At 49.7% G+C, this 11,776-nt stretch overlaps 1 protein-coding gene across 2 annotated transcripts; it reads right to left on the minus strand.

The window, feature by feature from the left end:
• Positions 1-7,613: 7,613 nt before the first annotated feature.
• Positions 7,614-10,586, minus strand: DLX2 (distal-less homeobox 2). 2 transcript variants are annotated; one of them, XM_006138968.4, is made up of 3 exons: positions 9,953-10,586; positions 9,386-9,570; positions 7,614-8,822 (listed from the first exon to the last, which is right to left on the minus strand). In XM_006138968.4, exons 1-3 carry the CDS (start codon positions 10,302-10,304, stop codon positions 8,478-8,480), a joined length of 882 nt encoding a protein of 293 aa, XP_006139030.2. In that variant the 5' UTR covers positions 10,305-10,586; the 3' UTR covers positions 7,614-8,477. The 2 variants fall into 2 exon arrangements, with proteins under 2 accessions (XP_006139030.2, XP_006139029.2); XM_006138967.4 differs by having other exon boundaries at positions 9,386-9,573.
• Positions 10,587-11,776: the final 1,190 nt, after the last annotated feature.

Raw genomic sequence — 11,776 nt, forward strand, 5'->3', positions numbered from 1 at the left:
CTTAGACATGCCAACGTATTAAAATGACTTTGCAAAAATCAGATGACCACAGCTGTAAGTTCGGTTAAAGCCTTATAAATCAGAACACAGTTGTCACATGGTAGATTTGATCTGGGAAGCCTCTGTGTCTGTTTTTTATTCTGATTGCAATGGGTGGATCTGCATGCAGTTTCCATTGGGGGGGGGTGGGGGGAGGAAGAATCCCTCCCGGGAGGCTGCGTACAAAACGGTAATGATAAATTTATCGATTTTTGTTGTGACACGCACCCATTTTTCAATTCTTGGTGATGAGTGATCAGATGATACGGTCATGTCTAATGTACTTTCAAAAGATAAGGCACGGGGTACAGTTACTGGTAAACACAGGACTGGAGCAGGAGACTTAAAGGGGAAAAATAAGGGAGATCCACTGCATTTTGAATTTACAGGGAATGAAAGGTTCTGGCCGGAGAAACACTGCAGAAACACCCTATATTTCCTGCAGTGTCACAGGCTAACATATGAGCAATAAGCAACTACCAGCACCTGTTTCTGAACAATAATTGTTTGACTGAGACGCTACATTATTTACAGATAAATCTCACACTCCCCAGCCTATTGCAGTCAGAGACCAAACGCCTTCCACCGGACTAAAAGGGTGTGGTCAAGCATATTGGAACACTTTTAGATATATTAGCTTCTTCTAATTCAATAACGTCTTGCTAACAGTTCAAATAGAGAAATTATTAGTTTTCTCTCAACTAGGCGGTCTTCAGTTAGAGTCTATTATAATTGTACATTTGAAAATGTTAAGCTCCATACAGGCCTAATTAATTCTGCCTTGTTGCTGACAAGTAGTTCATCAAATATCTGATTCGAAGATTTTCATAATGAGGATATTAATTAAACTATGAATAATCCAAAGGTGCTTATATTGAAACAATACCTCATTACAATGATTAAATACTGATTTCGAATATTATACCTTTACCAATTGTCACTCTGCAAACAACCGTATAGATGGCTCTGTAAATGGCAAAATGCAATTTTGGGACATTTTTTTTCTTGTTGGAAAAAAATGTGGCCCTCATTTTCAAACACTTCTGAAATAGGCTACACACCGCTTAATGATGATCAAAATGACTCTTTTCTGCAAAAAAGACCCCAAAGTGTGCGTACAGCTGCAAACCCAAGAGGGTCAGCATCATTTCACTGTATTCTCTTCTTGATTACAAGCCGAGCCCATCAAACACAACATAATTACAGTAATTTCAGGTTTATTTATTCTAATGCAGTTTCCCCATCTCTCTGGTAATTATGAGCAATTTTTTCGCCCAGGGAATCTTTTTGCATTAACAAAAGAGATAACGCACTGAAAGCCAAATTTGCTGTGCATTGAGAAAAGGGAAGGAAAAAAAAATAAAATAGGTGCGAGCTGCCATCTCTGCAATTCTCCTATATTGGAGCTCTGCAAATTGCTTGCAGGTGTACGGAGCAGGACTGTCAATAGGAAGGGGCTTCCAAATTAGCAAATGCACAATGTCGAAGTAATGAAGACAGACTTAGCAAAATTGCCAAACAACAGATATCTCTTTAATATCTTCCACCAAAAAAATGGGGAAAAAAGTCCTCTGGCGTGTCTTGTAGGACTCCCTGAATAGCTGGGGTTGGTGTACATGTGTCAATCTAATTGCAGAGCAGCGCACAGCCTCTGAATCGAAAAATGTTTTAAAAATCAGAGTCCAAATCAATGTACATTTGATGTCTCCCCCCCGTGTTAAAAATAAATCCACATTTTTTGTCCTAATCAAATATAGTTCCAGTCCTCTATCTTCCCTGCAGCTTCCTCACAAGTTTTACAGCAGAGGGAAAAGTTTGATTTGTCTTAGTTCCCCCGATATTTATTAATCCGTGAGGAATTTGCACGTTTGCGAAAAATCACCGAAACCAGAAAATACACCCTACATTAACAAAAATATAGCAGAGAGCTAATTATTCAGCTCAGCAGCAACTAGAAAAAGAAACGCTCATCAATAAAACCAGGCTCCTCTTTTGTGCCTTAGATTTCCCTTCTAACAAACCTGCGTTCTCTCCACTCGGCATCCCAGCCTCTTTATTAAAACAGGTGGGAGGAAAAATCGTATTTGATCGCACAGGTCAGCAGCCTGGGATCATCACACCGCTGCACATTTCTCTGTAGTTTTATTATTGCCGATTTATTCCAAAGCAAACACCGAAAGCCAGTAGCTCTACAAACACAGTATATTCTGTACACATCCACCACAGACCCCATGAACAGCACCATCTAGATTTCTCGACACCCCCCTTCCCGTTACACTGTGAATCTTTAGGGATCTAGCATCAAGGGATCTCCCCCTTTCATAATCCTGACAACTGACAAGAAGTTTTGATGGAAGAATTAGTTGGTGCATACATAATCACTCCCCCACCCCTCTGCTCCCCGCGCTAGGAAACTTATCGACACAGCGCATTCATCCACCCTTCAGAAAAATGAAACTGTGTTGCCACCCTTACCTTCATTCTCAATTTCAGTTAATCTGGACACAATTCTGTGCTTTACAACAAATCAAAGGACGGATAGCGGCATTTTTGCTATGAAAGTTACAGGAGAAAGGGAGTGAGAGAAAGGATGGAGAGGAAAAAAAAGAAGAAGCCAAGCACAATAATAATATCCCGAGAGTGCAAATGTGGATTGAAATCCCCCAGAGATGAAGATGCCTCTGAGAGCAGGAGCCTTTTTGCAGCTCCGCTCTTGCAGAATATGACTGAAATTTTCTGCTATATAGCCTCTGTCTTTATAGCTGATGAAAAAAATTGCAGATTATTAGCATAAATGTTTACTCTTCATTACGCTGATGACATTGTGCACTCGAGATCTTGGTAATCTTTGGGAAAATTATGAGTAATTTTTAAAAATTTTAAAGCAGCAGCAGTTACCATGCAATTCAGGCTAATTCTGCGTAGGCTCCGAACGGATATAATTATCGAGGAGTCAAGATGTTATGCTAAAAACTATGCATTGATATTCCCATTTATTATGTACATACAACTTTGACAATGTTGATGCTTGAAATAGCAGGAAATTGTCTTGCGCAAAAATTACAGTCCATATTAGGACATGTGAAATTGCGAAGAATTATATAGTAATTGCAGGCTTTCAGATGGGAGAGCCAGAATGCTCAAACTAGTGCAAATGTGGATAAAATTACAGATCAGAGCAAAAATTAGGGAAAAAGGGGGTCTGGGATTTTTCAAGTTGGCTATAGGATTCCGGAAGTGTCTAATGCCACATGATTGCTACAGCTTTAGGGTAGATATTCATGCCTCAAGTAACTCCTTTGCCAGAGCTGCTTTAATTCAATTTCTCGTGCCTTTTCTCTTAATAGGGGCAAATGAGGAAATTGCCTACCCATGGCAAAATTTCACCAGCCTCTCCCTGCAAATTTGCCAGGAAGATGATTGCCCCCCTGGCTCAGGTTGGATTCCGGGCTGAATCCCCCTGGACTCAATCTGGTAACTGAGCTGGGGAAGTTAATTACACCAGATTTCCTCCCACCCTTCTTCTCTCTTTCTCTCTCTGGCTCAGCTCCCCCTCCCATCCTGTCTCCTCCCCCCTCTCGGGGGCCAATGCAGCGAGGAGATCGGGGCGAGCTGCACAGCTCTGACCCACGGCTGGAGCCACAGCGTGGCAGCAGCCCCTCCACCCCACAGGAAAAGAGGGTGCGGCGGGAGGAGCCCTCCCAGCAGCAAGTAGCAGGAGCCGGACAGGCAAATCTGAGCACACTTGCTGCTAAAGGTGCATAAGAGCTAGGGAGAAAACTGAACCCTCCCGCCCCACTTTCTCCTGCCCAGCGCCACTTGAAACCATCCCAGCGGTTTGCACGTTCCGACCTCAGCTTCCACCCCACCTGGTCACCCCTTTATTCTGCCTAAGAACGTGACCTGCCCGTCAATGCTTCCTGGCTGTGGAGTGGGGCGCTTCCTCTGGGAGGGTGAAGTTTTCTCTGTCCGCGCTCCAAAGCCTACAATCAATGGAGCAATGCCAGGGGCTGGAAAGGGCTCCTTGTTCTGGGGGCACTTCGTTCACACTGAACTCGGATAAGGAGGGAAGAAGGAACAACAACACCCCCCCTTTTAGCCCCATTTTATAGCCTTCCTGCTAATGAAATTATGGGCATTTGGAGCGCCTAGACTAGAGCAAGTCCAATACAAAAGCAATCGCGCCCAAGGAAAGGCTAGTTTGGGAGCTCAAAGCCATGGCCTGAAAGATGAGCCACTGGAAATGCCCAGGAGCGGGAGGTCCCGGTGGTATCTGGATTACATGGCAATCAATAAAAGGGGTTTTCAGGACCAGTCTGTGTGTCTGCCCGTCGCGATCTTCCAGTTTTCTCATGTCTCACGTTCTCAGTGGGGGCGCTTACACAGATGGATATTTTTGACAGCCCCGGGGCGGAATGTAGCATCTTGTCATGTAGCAATCACTGACACAGCACATCCCTATTATGCAGACGGCCTCGCTTCGTGAGGCATCGGGACCCTGCTCCCTCCCCCCGGCCTGCCCTGAGGCGGTGTCACGCGCGTGGCCGGGCTCTTGAACCCAATACACCGAGGCAACCCTCAGCCCTAGCGCCGCGAAGCTCCCGCGCCCCCCGCAGCTGCTCCAGGAGCCCGGCGAGGTTGCGGGGTGCGGCGGCCTCATGCTCTGCCCGGCTGTGCTGCGGGCAGAACTGACACACGCGTGGTTGGTGCAAAGCGCAAATCCGCGTCGCGGGTGGGCGCAGCGATTAGCTAGCGGGGAGACGCGGTAGGAGCTTTGCCCCTCCTGGAGCGAGCCCCGCTCTGCGGTGCATGTGGGGGCCGCGGCGGAACTAAGGCTGTGCGTGGAGAGACGCCTTGCGGGGCTCTTTGCAAGGAGCTCCCGGCAACCGGGGTGCGGCACGCGCGGGGCGTTTCAAAGCAGGCGATAGGGAGCAAAGGCAGACGGCAGAAGGGCTGCTCCCTTGAGGTACGCACGCCGCTCAATGTCCCTTCCAAACCGCACTCAGGAGCCGCACGGACTGAGATCTCCAGTTGCTTGCCCTGGCGAGGAACGAGGAAGCCTGCGGCTCTAAGGCGCATTTCTGTCCCTGTTGAACGCACTGACAAGTTTGGGGGGGAAGGGAAAGGTGGTTTGTTTATTTGGTCCTTGCCGAGTTGCACAGAAGCCCAGGAGGTTCATGGCCCATCGCTCCCAAGGTGGCTGGTTGTCTTTGAAACTCTTCCTTCACCTGCCGAGCCCCAGCCAGCCTGGCTTTTTTTCAGTGGTTTGCTCCCAAGTGACACATGAAATGTGCACCCCGGGCCACAAATAATCCTGGCTAGAAATTTAGAAACTCCTGTGGCAGACAGAGGACCTTAGTTAGATGCATTGCCCTTCCCAGCACCTGCCAAAGTTTGGCCTTCCCTTGCCACTGCCCCGGTGCAGCCCAAAGGAGACCACAATTAAGATTTATGTGTTGATAAAGTCGGGTTGTTTCCCGGTGGATGCCGGGGATGTGACTGTTTCCCATTTCCATTTGTCATCAGCACGTTTGGAAGGGCCATTCATAACGGGGGGAGGGGAAGTCTGCCAGGGGCCGCATCACAGGGCCCTGTGTTTGGAGAGGGCTGCAACTTGTGAGAAATGTTTCCAAGAGCTTTGCCTGGGGCGGCTGTGGAGACTCTCGCTTCCTCCCCCTTCTTCCCCCGTCTCTGTCTCTCATGCAGTCACTCGCCCTCCCTTTCTGTCTCCCCGTCCGCTCCCATCTCTCTCTCCTCACTCCCCTCTTCCTGCGTCTCCCCCTTTCCTTTCCGTGCCCCGCCTCCCCTTTCCTCACCCCAGTTTTCCCTCCCTTGTCTCCCTCTCATCCCGGGGGAGAGTGTTCGGGGCTCCCTGGAGCCATCTGCCTTGCCAGGCTCTGAGACTCCACCGTGTCTGCGGGCCGACCCAGCCCACCCCAGCGCGGCTCTCCCGCCCGCCTCCTCTCATGCCAAGGCCTGTTGCGTGATTCCAAGTGGGGCGGCACATTCCCTGCCCCAGGCGCTGTGGTTCAGGCCTCTTAGTCATCTTGTCTGCAGCGGAGGCCTCAGCACCAGCCCGCTTCTCTCCTCTGTTCCTTGCACCGCTGAAGGCTCCACTGTTAAGCATCAGCGAGATCTAGAGAAGCTCCACAGATAAAAAGGTCGCCTTGGGTTTGGATCCCAGCCTGCTTCCAGCCAGTGCCTTTGGGGCAACCCTTCAAACCCTGCCAACCGGCTCTTTCATGTGCACTCTGGGAGCTAAGGCAACAAGAGCACGATGTTACAGAGCTTCTCCGAAAATACCCCATGTCAAAGAGCAGCATTGGAGGCCTGAGCCATTAGCACTGACACCTCCCCTGGGATCCCATCCAGGAGCTTTGGGGGGGGGGGTCAGAACCCCCAGTTAAGCTCTGCGAATAACAAAAGCTCTTGCAACAGCTGTGTCAGCAGAAGCGTTTCCATTTTTTGTCATGCAACGATAACAGTCCCCTTTGCTGTTCCCAGCCCAAACATTGCCGGACCTTGAACAGCAAAGTCAAGTGCTTCTGGCTAGTTGTACTCCTCCAACAGCACAGAAAAAAAATAAAAATAAAAAAGAAATAGTGCTGTGCTGGCGGGGACAAGATAGGGCCAAACTGGGATGTCAGATCGGTTTGAAACTAGAGTAACTCCATTTATTTCAGTAGAACTCAGACCAGATGAGCACTGGTGCAACTGAGGAAAGTTATGGCCTACCCCGTTGGTTTTATTTGTTTTAATCTGTTTTATTAATCACCAAACTAAGGAAGCTCGGTAAAGAATTTGTTATTATGTGAAATGTAATCAACTGGCACCTCTTCTGATAGAAGGAAGAGATCTAGACCTTCCTACAACTCCCACTGGCCAAAATCGGACTTAGATTGAGGCCTACCCTGAATGGAGATCACTCAAAACAGCTCCACCGGCACAGGTTTTAGCGCAGCAATCATTGGGATCCCAGCCCTCCTCTTGGCTGTGGTGTGTGGGCAGAACTAGGCAGCCCTGCCTAGCAGCCGCGCCAAGGCACTGGGGAAGAGGCACTTGGTGTTGGAAATAGGTGGTTAATAATGAATTTTAAAAGCTTCGTGAAGCTGGGGGGGCCAACGGTGACCACTCAGGGCTGGAATCGGTTACCGGTGTCGCCGCCTCTTGTGTCATCCTGGGGCCTAGAGGAGCTGCAAGTCGGCAGGAGACAGTCCCGGGCTAAATGTCTGTGGCGCCAGCGCGCTGGGGGGAGGGGCCGAGTCTGGCGTTGCCAGAGGCTTGCTGAGTGATTCATGGCTGCTGCCTCCTTGCTGCAGACTGGCAGGGGCGAGACTTTATTGTGGAGGGAAAAGGGAAGGGAGGGGAGGAGGGAACGGTCAATTACTCAATGCAACAGTTGTAACGAGGGCAAAGAAAGCCACGTACCAACCACACTGACCCCTCCTCCGGGGCTGGGCTGCAAGGCTTGCGGATGTGCAAGGTAAATTTGCAGAGAGGCAGCAGGGACTAGTGTAAATTGGTGCAAGCAAATAGGCGTGTGAGTCCGGATCTCGAAGGAAATACAGCCCAAGTACAGTGAAAACAATAATTTATTTAAATAATCTCTTACGGTAAAAGCAACATTAAGAGTATTTTGTGTCCTTAATAAATAACCAACAGTACCTTTTTGTTTTAAGGTTCAAACAACAACTGAGGGGGAAATCAGTAGCTTATTTTGACAGCAAAGAGAAAACTTATCAAACTGAAAATAATCAGGAATGTGTGGCACCTACACAGAGAGCTGAGAGTTTCCACACTTGGTTCACAAAACCAAAAATGAAATACAGGCTGAGCCAATGGAAATATTCTTATACAAAGAAACCAGGAAAGAATCTGCACAGACTGCTTTATTTACAAACATTTCCTCGGGAACGCTAGTCCTGCACCAATTTAAAAAAGATAATTTAAACTTGGGAGTTTTTTTTAAATCTACATATAAAATTATTTCTCTTTTTTCAACATCAAAATGAGGTCATCCGCAAAGGCACCTATAAACTTGTAAAAAATAAAATTAACCCAAGTTAGCCACTGGTGATTTGGTGAAAAATATGCGAGGAGGGAAAGGAGAGTTTTATTTTCTGGTTGCTGGGAATAGCATGGGACGGCAAAAATAAACCTCAGCAAGGAACGAGTCGAAACACACGGCCGGGTTAGCCCAGCGAGTTACACTGGGCGAGCGAGATACAGAGGTAACCGAACCCGGGCCAGAACAAAGCAAAGTCTGCAGGGAAGAGTTATTCGCCTTTTAACGTGCCGGAGGGAGAGGGAGGCGTTGATTGCCGAAGAAATTCTTCATCAAAGCACCAGTGTCTGTACCTCAGTCCGCGCGGGTGCGGGTTGGGTTTGATCCCCTGGATCTCCGCTCAGCGGGGCTCGATTGCTCAGTCTCTGCCGGGTTAGAAAATCGTCCCTGCGCTGATTGCCGCGCTGTGGTGATGGTGATGGGGCTGCGCTTGCTGCAGGATCGGAGAGGCGGCTTGCAGGTGGGAAGCGGTGTTAGACGCCTGGTGGTACCAGGAATAGTTACCGAGGAAGGCGGCCGCTCCGCCGCTGGGGCTGGATCCGGAGCTTCCCCCGCTGCTCATGCGCTGGTGGGGCGCAAAGTCCCAGGAAGGGGCAGAGGTTGGGGGCGAAGAGCAGGGGGGAGAGGCGCTGCCTCCGGCATGCGGCTCCGACGGGATCTCACCGCTTTTCCACATCTTCTTGAACTTGGACCGGCGGTTCTGGAACCAAATCTTTACCTTTGCAAAAGGAGACGGACAGGGTGAGAGCCGGCCTGGGGACCTGCTTGGTGGGGTGGGGGGGCGGGCAGGGCGAGGGCAAGCCGCAGGTTAGCAGGGTCCCCAGCTGGGCCAGGCGGAACATGGGGGCGGTAGCGGTGGGGGAAGGGAACCGGGCGCTAAAGGGAGCAAGCGAGGCCAGTCAGTAGTTTCAGCCGGTCCCTGTGCCGAAGAGCAGAGGGAGCGCACCGAACTTTTCTCTAAGGAGAGTTTTGCTAATCCCAGCGCCTCCCGCCCACGGACAGGAGTTTGAGTCGGGACCACGGCTTATGTAGTCATCCCGGAAGAGTCAGTTAGGGGGCTGCAAACAGGACGCTCCCTTACAGGAAGCGGGCAGGAAAATCAACCAAACCGAACAGGGCGGGCCACATGCCCCTCTGAGCCAGCGCTACAGGCACCGACTCTGTCGCAGGACGCAGGTGCACGGCGTAAAGGGCAAAATGCAGGCCCTGTTGAAGTCAATGGCAAAACTCCCACTAAACGCCAGGAGTTCCCCCTGGGGTAAAAGTACCGGAGCATCTTACCTGCGTCTGGGTGAGGCCTAGGGAAGCCGCCAGCTCCGCTCGCTCGGGCAGTGCCAGGTACTGGGTCTTCTGGAAACGCCTCTGTAGAGCAGCCAGCTGGAAGCTGGAATAGATGGTCCTGGGTTTCCGCACTTTCTTTGGCTTCCCGTTTACTATCCTGACCTCGGGCTCGCATTCTTCCTTCTCTGCTATAACAACAACAAGAGTCAGCACTCACCAGCCCACGCTGCAGGGAAAAGTTAACCGGTAATCAGCTACACAAGGAACTGACATGAAAAACGCTGCTTCCCAGGCAGCCCATTCCGGGCCATTTGTAAGGCACCAACCCTGCCTGAGTTACCGGGAGAAACGTGGCCAGGGAGTCCCCTTGTTAACCACTAGCCCCCATCCCCTGCCACACCGCTGATACCCAGTCAGAGCCGCTTAAAAATGAGAGGGAAATGAGGCACTTTTAAAAATAATGGACCAAATCCTCGTTTGGTGTAAACAGGCCAAGCTAAGACAGGAGAGCTGCTCTGTTTGACACCAGCTGACCCCAAACTATTTCCCCCAGAGGCTTAGCCCTACCAGACTCATTGTTAGCCGGGGAAGCCCTGGTTCCATAGGGTCCATAGGAGCTGTAAGTGGCAGTGTAACCCAGGTCGTAGCCGGCTTTGGCAGAGTAGGGAACCGTATTGATGCCGCTGGCGTGGTACTGGTAAGAGCCCATCTGTGAATAGGGCGACCCGCCTCCTCCGCCTCCTCCGTGCTGCTGCTGTTGGTTGGTGTAGTAGCTGCTGTCGGTGGCTGTGGACACGGGCAAGGTGGGGGATTCCTGGGACTTGTGCAGGCTGCTGTGCTGGTGATGCTGGTGATAACTGTTGGAGGTAATCTGGTTTGAATGCATATCTGAGACTAGACTGTCAAAGACTCCAGTCATCCTGATCCTCCCTCCCCAAATGTAGAAGGGGGGGGACACAGCCGCAGCAGCAGGGGGCGAGGGAGAAAGGCGCCTCAGCCCCTTAGTAATTAGTACAGGGAGAGCAGAGAGGCTGCTGCTGGAAGCCCCGAGGAGGAGATCACTGGAGGTCCCACTCAGTGGCTGGAGGAGTCACCATCATAGCTCGGTCACACACTCTCCCAGATTCCGGACGGCGGCAGCAGCAGCAGCAGTAGCTCAGTTGGCTTCCCAGCAGCTTTACGATTGTCTGCCGCGGTGGAAGCTGCCAGGCGGGCATTTAACACCAGTCACGTGAGGGCAGGCGACGTCACCTAGCAACAGCCAATCAAGTGCTCAGTTACTGTATCCCCTCCGGTTCCATAGAACCCCAGGACACAGTAGGCGCCTCACATATAACACGTGCTGAAAGGGAGGGGTGTGTGCGGGGAAGGGGGAGGAAGGAGGGAGAACAGACACAAAAAGGAATCAGCCTCCAAGGGGGGGTTACACAAAACAGAGTGTTGCCATTTTAGTATTCACGCTGCAGCAGTATGTATAAATACGGCAAACTAGGGGGAAGATGGAGCAGTTAGATCTGAGCCCGGTCAGATCCACTGCCAGATCCTAGCCCAGAAAGATTCTAGCCTAATCAGGTATTAGCTTAGTCTAGTCAGAGCTGGTCATGTGCCTGGTGAAGCCCTAGATATATTTGTTGACAGAGTTATCACAAAGGAAAGAACCCCCCTGGGTTCTACGCAAGCTCTCATTTGTTCTGGTTTTCCGCTTAAACACACCCTCTTCGGGAGAGCTGAGGTTACAGTAGAGCGGAGGGTGCTATTACTGAAATGATGATGTTATGTAGCCAGAATATTATACAGTTTGCACATACAAAGTGTTTTTCAGATATCAGGTGATGAGTTCAGCTCAAGAATCTTAACAGATAGGCGTAGTTCAGTGACAAGAGGGCAAAAGAATGGGAGGCAAGAGTTACAATCCAGTTACCTTGACCTTGGACAAGTCACTCACCTTCTTGTGCCTCGATTTCCCCATCTGTTATATGGGGATAAGGGCCTTCATTCCCGTTTGTCAAGTGCTTAGAGATCTGAAGATGAAGAAGTGCTATGTAGGTGTCAAACTGTTTTCATTTTTAGCATCTGCTCAGACCTAAAAGCTGTAAACTAATAGCAAGAGTGTAGCCCTGAGTCCTAGTTAACAAATGTTTGGATTAAATAAAAATGGGTTTGAAGTCTTGAATGAAAGACTCTATGTAGAATACGAATGATTGTATTTATGATATCTCTTTGGGATCATCCCTGGTGAACCTAATCATTCCTTTTTTTATTTGCGTATTGTTACACTTATAAAATCGGATTATAAGAATGAAAAACTAACGATACAGAATATTTTTAACGGAACTGAGTTTCATAATGCATACCCGCAACAGTCAGATCTTATTCTAAATTCTTTATAGG

This window comes from Pelodiscus sinensis, chromosome 7 (assembly GCF_052426305.1).
Source record: "Pelodiscus sinensis isolate ZL-2025 chromosome 7, ASM5242630v1, whole genome shotgun sequence".
Taxonomy (NCBI): Eukaryota; Metazoa; Chordata; order Testudines; family Trionychidae; genus Pelodiscus; species Pelodiscus sinensis.